This window comes from Medicago sativa, chromosome 3 (assembly GCF_051527215.1).
Source record: "Medicago sativa cultivar Bolivia chromosome 3, Bolivia_mono, whole genome shotgun sequence".
NCBI classification, from domain to species: Eukaryota; Viridiplantae; Streptophyta; class Magnoliopsida; order Fabales; family Fabaceae; genus Medicago; species Medicago sativa.
In genome coordinates, this window is record NC_140751.1 from 86,725,637 (window position 1) to 86,741,720 (window position 16,084).

A 16,084-nucleotide genomic window follows, 5' to 3' on the forward strand; every position below is an offset into this window, starting at 1 on the left:
TTGAAACACCCCACTTTTTGAAACACCACCAAAAAAAAACATGAGTAGGAAAACTATTTCAAATTTTCAAAGTAGCATGGACAAAAAATCATGACTAAAAATATTTGAAGGACTAAAATTTGCTGAAATTTTTTAAATAATTAAAAACAAAATTTCAAATATTTGTAGGCATCAAAAACTTATTTAACATTTATTTACATAAAATTTGACAATCGGTGTATCTTTTTACACTTCGAGACATTTTACTTGTTATACTTAAACATTTTATATGAATAAAAAAAAACAATTCTTTTAGGAGGCTTAGTAATGAAATTGGAGGCCCAACTCATCCTTAAAAACCGGTTCATGCGTGAAGATTGTCTCCATATAAACTCTTATCAATAGTCTTATCTATCCGATGTGCGACATAGGTTTCCCAATATACTTAAAACCCTTGTTTTACCGGCTTGGCGGTCGTGAAAGACCTATGTGTCAAAAATGATCAAGCGTGTCGAAGACCAATGGCCACTAGAACTCAATACCTAAATTAAGGCTAACTACTAAATATAATTCATATGGTGAAAGTTATCTTGAGATGTGTCGATTGAATGTCGATGAATGTGAGAAAAGAATAGAAAAAGGCAATTCATCATAATTAATGAAGTGTTCAAGAAAATTACGAACTCGTTATCAAAGCATTATTTCAGATCTTCTTTGTTGAGAATCATTAAATCATTCAGATCATTAAATCGTGATGTAAATCCATTAGATTTTCACTTTGCACTAATTAGAATCCTTAGCTTAAACTTTATATCAACTCCGATGCAAACTTACTCTCAGTTATGATAAACACTTTTGCACTTTGATTGAGTGAATCCTTGAAGGACTAGTTGTGTTATTAACTTTAAGAAGATAAAGAAACTTAAGTTAAATCGCAATCTTTGCAGGAGACTCAAAAAGTTTGTTGAAATCAGGATCTTTGATCAATATAATTTAAACCCTTGATTTCTTGTGTTTTCTAGCAACTTTAACACTAATTACTAGCATTCACCTTTCAAAAAATTATAGAGTATTTTTTTCTCTTCCTCCTTAAGTTACATTAGTTGTTATAATTAGTATACTTTTTGCCGTAGAAGAATATGGAATTAGTTTTTTGACGTTAAGTAACATTGCTAATTAAATCTCGTTAAGTAAACTGCATTCTCTTTTTATTTTTTGACTTATAAACTAAAATCCCTTTGACAACACTGTTGGCATGCATGCATTGATCACCGATGCACGGATACAATGATATCGAATATATCATATCCTTTGCAGTCAAGGACCCATAGAGAGGGGCTCAATTTAATGTTTGCTTTCATATTTTACTGTACATATATAACTTTAATTTAACGTGCGTACGGTTGAATTCCTCTTCACAGAAGAACTCTGCAGAACCTGATCTAGAATGATGTAGTAGCTAGTACTTGTGCAACTAATACATGATAATCTTCTGTACATAATTCTCATATAAAAGTTCTTCATTTAATTTTCTTTGGAATCATAATATTACTCCCTGAGTCACCCATTTGAAAATGTGTAATTTTGACCTAACTTATTTTGACCATATTTTTCTATTATATACAAAGATAAATAATATAATATAAGATGTCGTTAGATTTGTCTCGATGAGTATTTTCAAAATATCAAATTTTCATAATTTTTTCTAATATATTATTCAAGATATTTAAGCTCAAAATTATGCATTGACGTGCGTAATAAAGTCAACTGTGTCAAGTATTATGGAACGGAGAGAGTAGTAAATAGTAACAATAACTATTTTTCTCTAATAAATTATCTTAATTGTACTTAAGATTATTTTGTTGGTATGGTAAAAAAATCTCATTCAAGTTAACCAAACTTTTTCAATTTGAATTTCTACGCAACAATTTTGTCTTTCATTCCGATTTTATCCAACTTGAAGAATTTGTCATTACAGCTGCACGAAGACGATATTAATTTACATAAAAAAATCAATAATTGTGTAGAACTTTTTTTTACAAATAATGAATATCCTAAAATAGAGAAAGTAATATAATTATTTTTTTTGAAAGAAAAAGTAAAAAGTATGAGTAATTAGTCAAAACACTTGATGAGAAAGAATAGTATGTGGAAAAAGGCATTTCTCCTTCTCTGATCTTAACCGACTAAAATGCCACTGTGCTAGCTTCTACAAAAAGACACCAAAGGAAGAATATTATTGACTCATGTAAAATTACTGTACTTTATTTATCACACAAGTAGGCTTCATGTCATGTACACAAATTTCAAGTACGTGTCATCACATCATATAGTAATTAGAATTATTTCAAAATGACTATATCACCCCCTTCATGCGCAATAATACACCATGAAATGGAAATGAAACCACTACCACTACTACTATATTCCAATTCCAAGTCTCAAAAGCTTTATGCACTTTGCTTTTCACTCTCCTCTAGAAACTAGAAAAAAGTGGGTGTTTTTCTTTCTCTGAACAAGACTCATACACCTTTTCCTTTTTTCCATTTTTCTTCTTAAATCTATGGACACAGCTCAGTGGGCACAGGTAAACATCTTACCTTTTTCTGTTTTCTTTCCTTCTTATAATCATGAAGAAAAAAAATCTATCATACTATAACTATAAGATTTAACCATAATAAAGTTTTATGTATCATAAATTATGTTGATTATTGTTAGTTCTAAGGAAAGTTTCACTTTATATCCTTTACTACTTTTCCTGATCCTCAACTAAAAATTTCAGTTTTTGTTTTGTTCTTGTCTTTTTTTAGATCCTTTTCATTTATTTTTTTCTTCTTTTAAACGTACTAGTACCACACCTTTCTTTTTCCCAAGAAAAAGTTGATGAATTTGTTTGTATTATTTCTAACTTCTTCTTCAAAGTGTAAAAAAGCAACTTCCTTCTTGTTTGTTTCCTTTATTATTTCTTATATACTTTTTAATTTATTATTTTTGAAAAATTTAGGGGAATATTGGATTGGTTAAACAAATGGATGGATCAACTTCAAATTCAAAACCAACACCTTCTATGTTAGAGAGAAAAGCAAGGCCACAAAAAGATCAAGCTTTAAACTGTCCAAGGTGCAATTCAACTAACACAAAATTCTGTTACTACAATAACTATAGCCTCTCACAACCAAGGTACTTTTGCAAAACTTGTAGAAGGTATTGGACTGAAGGTGGTTCTTTAAGAAATGTTCCTGTAGGTGGTGGTTCAAGAAAAAACAAAAGATCAACCTCATCATCATCACCTTCAATCTCACAATCACAACCTCCATCATCAATAACAAAAAATATTATCATTAATCCTGATCTTGCTACAGCACAAAATAATTTCCCTCAATCTGCTTCTCAAAACCCTAAGATCCATCAAGGACAAGATCTTAACCTAGCTTATCCACCACAAACAACTGAGGATAATTATAATACCATATCTAAATTCATTGAGCTTCCTTACACAACTGATCAAGACAAAACTACAAGTGCTATGGAGCTTCTGAAAACTGCTTCTTCATCAAGGGGTTTGAATTCTTTTATGCCTATGACTTTGTCTGAGTCTAGTGCAATGTATAATTCAAGTGGTTTTGCTTTGCAAGATTTTAAGCTTGGGGTTAATTTTGGTTTAGAAGGGTTTGAGAATGGTTATGGTGGCTTGCAAGGGATTAATAATCAAGAGGGTTCTGCTGGTGGTGGTGGTGGTGGTGGTGGTGCAAGGATGTTGTTTCCTGTTGTAGATGATCATCAGTTGAATAATAAGCAGCAGCAACAAATTCCAAATAGTGGTGAGTTTGAACATCAGCAAAATAGAACTCAAGGTGATTCTACTGGTTATTGGAATGGAATGTTCGGTGGAGGATCATGGTAGATAATGGATAAGAAGAAGAAAAAAGTGAAGAAAGTGATAAACAAGGGGTTGGTGCTTTTAATTTAGTTTAGATCCTTTTAATTTTATTTTATTTTATTTTTATTTTTACTTTTTTTTTTCTCATCTTTATCTTTTGGTAATGTGGGGGAGTGGAAGTTTGAAATTTGGAGTGATCATGATCAGAACCACTAACAAAATAGGGTACATAGGTTATTATTATTTATGGATGGATGTTGTTTTGTTTTTTTAATCTATTTTAATTTGGTGTTTTTTTCTTATTTAATTTTTGCTTTATTTCTTCTATAACTATCTTGTTTTGATCCAGAAGATTAATGTGGCTGCTGCAGCATCTTGAAAAGCTACCTTTCGTTTTATTTTAGGTTATAAATTATCAGTGTTATTCCAAGCTTATATATAACCTAGCTATAAAAGAGATAACTAATTTGTTGAGTTTTCCTATGACAATATTATTGTTACTCTTACTATTGTTCTTGGGGTTCTAGCTACTAGCTAGTACCAAAATCATGGTGCACGGTTTGCTGCTGCTACTACAGCAAGTGAAAGGAGGATTTCCATCAATACTTACTACCACTGTCAGAAGCCACCAAGTGATAATATTCATCTCACCAGATATTTGTCCCCCACGACGTACTTCAGTGGTAGTTTCCTAATTTTCTTACAAATTCTTCTTCTTTTAACCGATTAACTGCGGAGTAATATTTATCTAAATAAAAATACAGAAAATACAGAATATATTCTCCCTTTTCCGTTACTTGTTTATAAGACTTTTTCCAACTGTTTTTTTTTTTTTTTTAATATAAGACCGTTTTTCTAACATGCATTAATGATACCTTTACAGAAGTATTGATATTTAAAGTACCATTAGAGACATATATTGTTTCTCTTTTATGATGTCAATATAAACATGTAAAAATTGATACAATTTTGTTGACAAAATTATTAGACATATGTTTGGATGTCGGGTGGAAACTCCGTTATGCTATAATTTCTGAAATCACGACAATTTTAAGCCTCTTGTAATAACCTAACTTGTAATTAACACACACCACTCCAACATATTTTTTTTAATATGTGAATTTTGTTGAAGATCTTATAACAAGGGATAAAATTCACCTAAAAATGATTGTAATAGAATGTTTTATTTATTTATTTTTTAAAAATGTTATAGAAAGTGTTAAAAATAATGTTTTTAAGTCTATTTATTTTTGGATTTTTGGCAAAAAAGTAGGGTAGAAAAAAAAAATTCGCACATGTAATCATATCTTGAGTTAATCCATATTTTATTGATGTACATATAATATATTACTTATCTAATATCTGATAAAATGCTACTATAAGATTTTTTTTTTATAAATAAATTTTAAATTTATAAAGAGGGTATTTAATTTAATTGATTATTTTGAGTACTCCTATATAATAATTTTATAATAGTAAGTAATACTATAGAGTTGGGACAAGAAAGTGGAGATGGAATGATGGGTGTCAAATCCTTTACAGCGAAAGTGGTCTCCCTATGCATTCCTTTCTTTTTGCTTTGCTTACTAACTGATCAGAAGTGTCAGATCCTATAACAGTGCCGCCATGGTCCTTCTCTCTTCTCTTCTTCCTTCCATCCATCCTCCATTCAGTTTTCACAAAGCAACCAAACTGGGATCTGTTAACGTGACAGTGATATACATAACTTGTCCAGTAAGTACGATCCACGAGCCTTTCATTAATTAATGTTCACCTAACTAAACTAGGTTCATTGGAACAGTAACACAAATTAATGTAATAACTTGTGCCCCTAGGACACAAGTTAACATGACGCTTAATGTAATAACAGTCGTAATATAAAAACTTTAAAAAAAAATTGCAGTAGAATGTAATAATACTTCTATTCTTTTTAATTGTTTTAAAGTATACAATATTGCATGTGTCAGACAAACCTTTTTATAATATTAAAATTTAAGTGAAAATCATTTTAAAATAAATTAAAATTTTAATTCAACCAAAAATTTAGAACCAACTTATGGCTGGCATGAACACATACAATAGTTAGTTTTATCTTATGGCAGACCGATATCTAAATATTATCTAAAATATGGTTGATGATAGATGACAACTTTAGAAAATTGAAGCTCATCATCTTTTTCGTTCTTGTTACTGATACCTAACTTATGTTGCTTGAACAAAGAAAATATGGATGAATTTCTTTTTAACTTTGCAAATCGGATATCATTTACGTGCAACTGCACAGACTAATGTCTCGAGTCAAGTATGACGGTAAAGGGCGACAAATCTCTCCCTTAAGTAATGTAACACTGTTGCATTCCCATTCGATCCTAGGACCTTTGCCTAAACTAGAAGAGATCTATTATCATCTCATTCAGGTGCTCTTGGGTGAGTGAATTGGGTTTTAGGCAAAATAAAATAAAATATTAATTGGTTGAAACAACATCAATCAAATAGGCGTCTTGACCGCAATAATGAGTACATGAATAAGATTGTATTTAAACGACTATTTACGAATATAACATTTATATGTATAAAGAGTTTACTATTAAATGATTTCTAAGTATTGATAATAAAGAGATCTTTGTTGTTATATATGGTGCAAGTCATAGTCAATCTTGGAAACCAATATGTATTTCCTACAACAGATCTCACATATCCCATCGTCTGTTTGCAGACAATGTCCTCCTATTTGTTAAAGTCAAGAAGTCTAAAATTAGGTTTATTGTTATTAGTTTTATTGTGTCGATCATGCTTCATGTCTGAAGATCAACTTTGTCAAGTCTCGTGTTTTTTTCAATGTTGGTACCCCTAAAAAGAAGTTAATTTATTGTCTTCCATCTTCGACATCACCTCTCTGGACAAGTATTTAAGTTTTCCCATACTCAAAGATATGGCCAAAAGTAGTGATTTCGTTTTCATCATCGAGGAAATTCAAACCCGATTAACCTCTTGAAAGAACAAGCTTTCGAACAAGCATGTTATACTGAATATCTCATGCCTCATTTGTGCTCTCTTCCATCTCAGCTTACTATATGTAAAACACTTCATGTAAAACACTTCGATATCTTAAAGCATTCGTGACTACATTGACCAAACAACTCAAAAAATTATTTGGAAGAACTTCAACACCTCTAACATCAACTTGGTAGGTTGGCATAAGATTGTTTGACCTAAGAGTGCGCATGGTCTTGGAATTCGTCTAACTAGAGATGTCAATGTCTTTCTTATTGGTAAACTTGTTTGAGACATGCTTCAAGTCTTAGATAAGCTTTGAGTTAACACCTCTCCAAACAAATATGTGTGTGGTGCCTTAATTCTGTCTCATTTTGTCAGCATGGGTTCTCCAATTTGGAATTCCATTATCAAATATATGAAAATGTGCTCATAGATGGCTTTAACTGGCGTGCATGATCTGGCGTTTTGGTTCAACAATTGGTCTTTTCTCGATCCATTTGCCGCTCTTGTCCCGTCTTTTCATATTAATGATATCAACCTAATTAATGATTAAATATGTGATCTACTCATACAACCCCCATCCTCTAACTTAAATTATCCATGTTATTGCATCGTCGTAATATGTACGCGTCTAATTTGTGCACTCATTGCAGTATTTAGGATGAATCCTTTACTCCGTTGTATCCTATATTTCATGTTTTTTCTCCACCTAAGTTTAGAGACATCCTTGCAGGTTATGCAACAAGAACTTTCTAACATTGTAATCTTTTTCTTTTTGTTTGATGTTTTCTTTGCTTTAGCCTTGTAACCAATATTTTTTTAAAAAAGTAATATATGGTGAAATCCATTACGTTAATTTAATGAATGATTTTGTTATTATCTAATGAAAACATGAGAATAAAAGTTAAACGAAAAAAAATTTAAAAAGGTTTCATCTCGCTTTGGGTTTAAATATGTACCGAATTTTGTACCCAAAAAAAAAAAAAATATATGTACCGAATTTTTCTCTCAGATGGGTTCCCATGTCTTTCATGACCTCACTATATTACCATTTTGTTGTTGAGTTTCATTCAATTTCCTCTATTTTTTTGAAGATTTATTATTTCACTTTGTATATTCCCCCACATGATGGCCATCAATTATTTTTCCTTTTCTTATATTGAAAGCCAAAGAAGCTGGTGCTTGACTCTGGTCTCCTTCTATTGCAGTGGGGTAGGGGTCCTACAAACATTCCTATTGGTAACCGTGCAAGAATGATATCCTACACTGCAATTCATCTTCGTAGAGATATACTTATCGTAATTATACTATTTAAAAAAAATTATCGATCACATATTATATACATATACAGCTTGTTTAAATATCAATTTAGGATTGATGCTTCTACCTTACTTTAGTGTAACGTGTTAAGCATATGCACATATCTATAATTTAATCAAGCTTCTACAACTTAGCATCATGGGTTTTTTATTAAACATGGGTTGTGTGCGGTAACTCGTTTGCTATCGCATACAATTGATCACATCTAGATATTCTAATTAAAATCAAACCATTCATATTTCAAGCTTGATATTTTAACTAGAACAACAAAATTAAATGTACATTAAAATGTAAACAATTTATGTTATATTTCAGACAATCGAGATGTGAATGATCGCATACAATCACACAAAACACAATTTAATTCCTTCTTTTTGTGCTAATATATACACCCTCCGGTCACTATTATAAGTAAAATTTCACTTTTTAGGTTCATTCAATAAATGATGTATGTGGTCTATTTAATGTACCACATACATCATTTATTGAATGAACCTAAAAAGTAGATTTTTGCTTATAATAGTGACCGGTGTATATAGACACACACATCCACACAGACCACACTCCACAATGCACCCACCATGCATGTCAATTGAAATAAATAGGAGTATAGTGTATTTTTGGTAGAATAATGTGTACTTAATATTATTCATTTGGATTTCCGCGGCTATAGATCTTGAATAAATTCTCGAAAAACGAGTCATCTATTTATAGGGATCGGACTCATCTACCAAAGGAAAAATTCTCATTCCTTATGACAAAATCGCATGGAGAGAATTGATGTATGTAGAGTTTAGACATTGGATATGAAAACCTAGAGGACGGATTTTTTTAACCTATAGCTTCTCTCCAATCATGACCTTTTTAAATTTACGTACATTAGGGCTTCTACGTACTAGACAAGCTCTAACGTTAAGGACAGAAAGAGTAATTATTCATGTAGATGCGGGACCATTTATGTGTAAGCAGGTGATCATTCATTTTTCTAGCGGAATCATGTTAAGAAATGTGCACCATTGGAATCGACTCTAAGCAATTTGTTTGGCTACAAATGGCAACATTTTTAAGTCAAGGCACAAGAATGAATGGGCTACGTACCTAGATGCTTTACATAAATTATCTTGTTGGAATTAATCTGTACCATCCATAAAAAAAAGTTTAATTATTACGTACATTTTTTCCCCGAATTAACTCTATGAAAGATGCTTGTGAAGTTTTAATGGATGTTGGGCAATTCACGATGTTGCGTCATATAATATAGTATATTTGATCATAAGCAATTGCATAACTTTATCATATATATGATGATGATCATGATGATGGGAATGGATTGCCTGTCATCCCAATTCCCAAATTAACAGTCTAAGCACTTGTCTTTGTCTGTCTACAATAAATCTTCAAAACTCAGTTAAGAAACTATTTCTGTTAGAATTTTTTCATAAGAAATACGGAATTGAGTTTTGACTAGTAATTAAAAAAAAAATCTTTGTACACTGATCCATTCTCCACTTTGGACTATTAGCACGTCTAGAATGCATAAAATATGATATTTGATAGCTGACCAGAAGAGTACTTGGTTATTATTTGGAAGGTGTTACATGCTGCCAACTAGGATTCTTGCGCTTTCTTGTCACACACTTCTCCGGTAACAAACTAACAATAAATATTTTCCTTAATTATACGTGAAATGTATTTTTATTGATATTCAAATATTATCTCAATTTGAAGTATTGTGATCTACAGGCGAATTATTTTCCTAATCTTACTATTAGTTCTTGAAGTATATCTTTTTTTGGATATGCTTATGAAAGACATTCAAGAACTAGTATCGAGATGTATGTTTTTTATAGATGATGTAGTTTTCCTAGAAGAATAGAGGGATGAATGGATTGTAAGGTTGGAGACTTTGAGACAACCTTAAAAGTGTATGACTTCTGCTGGAGTAGAAACAACACAAAGTATGTGAATTGTAACATCAACAAAAGGTTTAGTAGTTTTACCTTAGAGGTAAAAGTTGTAGATCATACCATAACACAAAGTGACGCATTTCATATATCTTTGGTCCACAGGAAAAAACGACGGAGATATATTTCTTTGGTATATTTTATTACTTTTGGCAACATATATGTTTCTTTCTTCACAGATACTCCCTCCGGTCACTATTATAAGCAAAAATCAACATTTTAGGTCCATTCATTAAATGATGTACTTAGTCTATATTATTGACCTAATACATCATTTAATGAATGAACCTAAAAGGTTGATTTTTGCTTATAATAGTGACCGGAGGGAGTATCATTTATTTTGTTATGCTTTACAACCTTTTTCTTATTCTAAGTATTATGCTTTACAACTTGAACACAACGATAATATTTATATTTATGTGAACACAACGATAATATTTATATTTATGCAAACTTATACTCAATTTTATTTAAATCAAATTATTATTTTTTAATTGTTATAGTTACATTTTTTACCCATTCCAATGCAGAGGCTCTAGTTACATTTTTACCCATTGCAATGCAGAGGATTGTACACTAGTTTCCAACATATAATGGACTTACTATTATGATTTGTATGCCCCGTGTTTATTATGGTGAGGCTTTTTTTTTAACAATTAATTTTTCTACTTTCAATTTTATATATTTTGCTAAAATTTCAGTCCTAAAGTGTGTGTGACTAAATGTTTTTTAATTGTACCCGTGAACTTAACTCAGCTGATAAATACAATATATAATATATACAAGGTCAGGGGTTCGAACCCCAAACACCACAAATTATACAAATTAAAAGTGTTTTGTAATCCATAAATCCGAATGAAACAATCCAAACCAACTCGCTGATCATTGAATTAGTTTAGTTCAGAGATTAATTAACAAAAAAGCAATATGTTTCAACCCAATCCAAAATCTTAAATCGATAAAATTTGTTTGGTTTGGGTAATATGAAAACCGATCCATCCAAGTGTATCCTTATGAGAAATACTTATTTGGTTTGGAATAATTGAAAGGGAAAAAAGCAAAATCCCTCTTCATTCATTTTGTGACTCCACTCAAAAATTGGAAGAATTTAGATGGAAAAAAGACATGTCTAAAACATTTTTAACACATCTTCAATATTCTAATATTAAATATAACATTAATTTTATAAGTTTTTTATTAATTTTTTTTGCAATTACCCATTGACCATTGTGAACCAACAAAATGCATACTTAAAATAAATTATCTCCCTTCTTTCAAACTAAACCCAAGTCAAGTTAGATCAAAAGTAGGTTTGCCTTATTCTATTTCCTTATGTTGTCTCTGTCAAAACTGAATGATTTTTTTTCAATTAAATCAATTTTTTCCGCAAGGTCTTAAGTTCGATTCTCCCCCGTGCTAATTTAGGTGGGTAGTTTAGCTTAAAAAAAAAAAACATTTTCTTCCACTTCTCTTCCCCTCCAATTAACTGAATCTTTTAGTCCTAGATTGGAACCTCCTAAATGGTCAAGAGAACTCGACGAATGTACTAGGGAAATGGGAAAAAAAAATTACCTGACAATCTAGGCTTCTGCTACAAAAATATGCTGTAATTTATGAGCAGCTTATGCTTGTTGAGAACAGAAAGCCAAACATCTAAATCACCCACCATTCATGATGGAATGGGAGCATCCAAAGCCAAAATTCCAAATATTGAAGCTCTGCCAACATAATCCATAAGTGAAGCTGAAGCAGAACTTTTCATGTCAGCAAGGTTCATCTTCCAAAAGAGATATCCATAAATTGGTATGGTTTAGATCAGATATTGTTCTTTAGACCAGAAAATGACTACATGATTTTATTGACAAGGAATGAACGGTTTATATTACAATATCACTTCTAGTCACAACATGAGGAAATATAATGAAATTGGATAAGCAATGACAAATCCAAAATAGGTAAAGATGAGTACTTCCTGTACATTGTGCACATCCCAAAGCATGAATAAATCTACATCATAAATAAAATGAATGGATTGGGGAACAAAGCTGCAGAAGGGAATGCTACCAGTTCTCCATAACAATTTTTGACTTTTCAAGAATGAATTTTCCTTCCTTGTACTTCTGGGACGCCTCATACGCTCTTTCGTACTTCCAACCCAGCACTTCACGACAATCACCACAGTAAACATCGGCAACAGTGTGGAGGCCAGTCAAGAGATGCCTGTCTTCTTTTGGCCCAGTGACAACATTCATTGCATGGGAAAACAGAAAGGCTCGGCCATTTCTTCCCTGGTTACAAAATTAATGAAAACAATATCAGTAAATGATCAAGGCAAGCTTTTGTATAAGACAAAATCATAAAACTAGAATGCAAGTATCAAGAGTAACATCAAAAGAAGAATTTAGTTGGAGAAAACAACTATCCATTTGGAATGTTTATGCCTATCAAACATTCAGTATCGATTGAAATGCTGCCAATCTTTGTGATATTTGGCTGTTATGTCAAAAACCATTTTCTATTTAAGAAACAAACAAAACAAAAAAAGAAATGCTAAAGGTCTGTTATGAACCTAGAAATTGTACGGAATACAAAAATTACTTTTACTAATAAAACAGGAAAGAATGAGAGAAAACTCTTACCCAATATTTCCCCCTTTTATAACAGAGCCATTGCTTTATTTACTAAAGAGTATTGCTATATGACCGCAAGAGTTGCGCGTGGATTGCATGAACATGTTATTTAATACACAATATATCTCGCTCAGTGCCTTCAATTGCAATTTCAAATGAGGTAGATCTGATTGAAAACAGACTGCATATTCAATTAGGGGTTAAACATGAGGGATGCACTACAGATTGGTCTTGAATACTATAGTTTATATAGAGAGGGACAGGTTTACAATAGTAGTTGGATTTTTTTTTTTTTTTTTTGTGTTAACCCTTCGGTTCTTAGGGGAGAGGGGCGCTAGTATTCCGGAGTTTGGTTGCGAGCTAAATAAAGTCTGGTCAAGAATTGTTCCACCCAGAAGTCAAATTCAGATTCTCGCGAAAGATTCATCATTGGTGGTGCTCATTAACCAACTAAGCTCGGTCATTTGTTTGCGGTAGTTGACCTTTTGTTGCTACAACAAGTTTCACATACACGGTACTTGGTTTAATTACAATGGCATGAGTTAATACGAGGGATGAGTTACAACACAAGGGAGAGGTGATGACGTAATATTATGAAATAAGTTTGGCGTTTTGGATAAAATGGCAATTTGAAGGAAATCTGACCGCTATGCAAGTTATAACTCATTCGCAGGAATAACACGAAATTTTATCTCATGCACTTTAGCATTTTTCTTTACTAAATTGTTTACAAATATGAATATCCCCTCTGTACCCTTTTGATTCTCCTATTCATATGAGATACTCACAAGCTAATCAATTAAAACTCCTTCATAACCCATATCCTAACAAATTAACTCTACATCCTAACAAGGTCGAAAATCTTAATCACCTTCTCAACATATCCCATATGTTTAATTGTGTCACTGTCGTCCCAGCACATTTAAAATGCCGTTTTTCAACCAAAAGCAACTTTACAGATACAATAACAATCAATGCCTCTAAAATCACAGTGACGGTCACTGCAAACAACATCTATAGTGACCGTCACTTTCTCTGCAGACAAACAATAGATAGCAAACATGTTCTCAGCATTAACAACCTAAATTGCTACTGTGATAACTGACATGTGTACTTGTACGGCTTGTACAGTCCGTGCATTCATTCTAAATATAGTTGCCTTAAAAATTCTATTTACAAACAAAACATATTCTACCAATCCCTAAATACAAGATATGCATGATGATATTATGTTGCAAGATATGACCCTAGTACCACAAACAGAAACCATCTGATATATGATAATCTGGAAAACTCGCAATTGATTAGAAGTTAGGAATTTTACTTATTCTTTCATCATGTAATTTTTAAAATCAAACTTGGACCTATAGTGCAAGAGAAATTAATCAGCAATGACATACAATAGGTGATAAATTCAAAAATAGCCTGAAATTCATTGTAGACGATGATCCTTAACAAAAAAAAAAAAAATGGAAATAATTGGGTTACCTGAAAAGCCTTGGAAATAATATCATCATGAAGTGAAACATGGTTTCTGCAATTACAGCAGCAGTACAAGCGAGGCACTATAAATTCCGCCATAATTAATTAATTATTTGGTAACTAACTATATATTTCAGATATGGAGATAACGTGAGTGACCAATTCGATCGTAAAGGTGAGTCTGCAATAAGAAGAAGATAAGAACAAGAGTTAGCGTGCTACACTTAATTAATTCATCGCAAAGATGAGTTGTGTGAAATGTGAATATTCTCTCTCAAAATAAAAATATCTCATTGGATAAAGACAGAGCCGCTTATAATTAACTTTTGTATTGTAACTGCAAAAACAAAAAGTTAAAATAAATGCAATTTGATAAACAATTAAATAAATCCAATTTGATTTTAGATATAGATAATAGATACTAGATCATTTAGGACGATTTAATCTGATCTCAGCCGTGAAAACATGACTTTGATTAGCTGTTTGTTTACGGTAATTAGGATTGCAAATCTATGAATGTGATGTTACGTGACTCACTCACCTGAGTCTGAGCGTTACCTGGCTCTGTTCAGTAATAGTTGAACTTTTGAGTGTGGAACTAGTAACAAATCGTTAGGTAGGTGAAGGGGATCAACTTTACTATTTTGGGCATAATTACTTTTGAGTAAGTAGGTGATTAAAAAATTGTTATGGAAATTAGTACACTACACACGCTCCAACGCGAATATCACTACGCGCGTGTTTGAGTGGTTTATTATTTGTGAAACCAAAACTAAATTAAACGGTGTGAAAGCGGCGGAATCTCGGTGCTTTTGAACACCGCTGCCTCTCTAACCTGACCTTCATTACACCTCTGACTGTTGATTTTTTCTATTTCTAATGAAAACAAAAATTTCCTCGCTCTATCCAAGCAAATATGCTCAAATGATAAATGAGTTTCACCAAAGACGAAAGAATTTGAATTGATTCGAACAATTCTTGGTTATATTATCCTTACCTCACGACCGAACTTCACAGATTATAAAGTCCATTTCTCATAAAAAAAAAATCTTACTCCATCTCATGTTCATCAATCTTACATTAAAATATTTTGTTCTTATTTACAATTTGTCATTCGTAAATACTCCTATATCGATATATCTCAAGATTTTTTTTGAAAGGATATCTCAAAAATATTGTCAATTGGTACAGTTATACATATTTTATTGGTCATAGCCTCTCCAACAAAGGGTGCGTTTAGTTTGCACCACCAATTAGATGGATTCAACTTGGACCATTTTTTTCATGGTTAGATTATATTATACCACCAAATCTTGCTATGGTCCATCCACACCAAATCAAACTCATTAACTCCATCTCTCTCAATGCAACTCTCTCTCCCGAACTAAAAATGACTCCTCACTTTTCCATTATTCTCTCTTCTTTGAGCTTCTTCAACAATTGTGTTTTTTTTTCCTTTCCTCAACAATGGTTCAAAAAATGCAATCGATTTCTTTTTGTTCCTTCTTCTTATTTAGCTTTGTGGTGTAACAGAAAGGAATCAATATATTGGATTAAATTTCAGAAATTTCCAGTTCATTGCTAGCTTGAGAATCATTACATTGACTAGCTTATGTTTCTAGAGATCAAACAATGGCAAGGATGTCTAAAATGGATGTTTATACTTCAATATTTTCCTTTTCTTTTTAGATTATATGTCTTCCTGCATTACCCATAACAAAAATCAAATTTGTTGTTGTTGATGAACCAAAAGAAACAAATTATTAATTAACAATGAATCAAGGAGATTTTACATCTAATTAGATTACTTGAGTGTTTCCTCTCACAATTAG

General features: G+C 31.7%; 2 protein-coding genes across 3 annotated transcripts; one reads left to right on the forward strand and one right to left on the reverse strand.

The window, feature by feature from the left end:
• Window positions 1-2,390: 2,390 nt before the first annotated feature.
• Window positions 2,391-4,166, forward strand: LOC146941376 (dof zinc finger protein DOF2.5-like). The gene is made up of 2 exons (XM_085755140.1): window positions 2,391-2,566; window positions 2,984-4,166. Exons 1-2 carry the CDS (start codon window positions 2,543-2,545, stop codon window positions 3,881-3,883), a joined length of 924 nt encoding a protein of 307 aa, XP_085611266.1. The 5' UTR covers window positions 2,391-2,542; the 3' UTR covers window positions 3,884-4,166.
• A 7,802-nt stretch (window positions 4,167-11,968) lies between these two features.
• LOC146941377 (protein yippee-like At4g27745) lies at window positions 11,969-14,947 on the reverse strand. Of its 2 annotated transcripts, XM_085755148.1 has the most exons (3): window positions 14,794-14,947; window positions 14,259-14,433; window positions 11,969-12,428 (listed from the first exon to the last, which is right to left on the reverse strand). In XM_085755148.1, the coding sequence occupies exons 2-3, from the start codon at window positions 14,349-14,351 to the stop codon at window positions 12,201-12,203; spliced, it is 321 nt and encodes a 106-aa protein (XP_085611274.1). In that variant the 5' UTR covers window positions 14,352-14,433; window positions 14,794-14,947; the 3' UTR covers window positions 11,969-12,200. The 2 variants fall into 2 exon arrangements, with proteins under 2 accessions (XP_085611274.1, XP_085611273.1); XM_085755147.1 differs by lacking the exon at window positions 14,794-14,947 and having other exon boundaries at window positions 14,259-14,605.
• Between the last annotated feature and the right edge of the window lie 1,137 nt (window positions 14,948-16,084).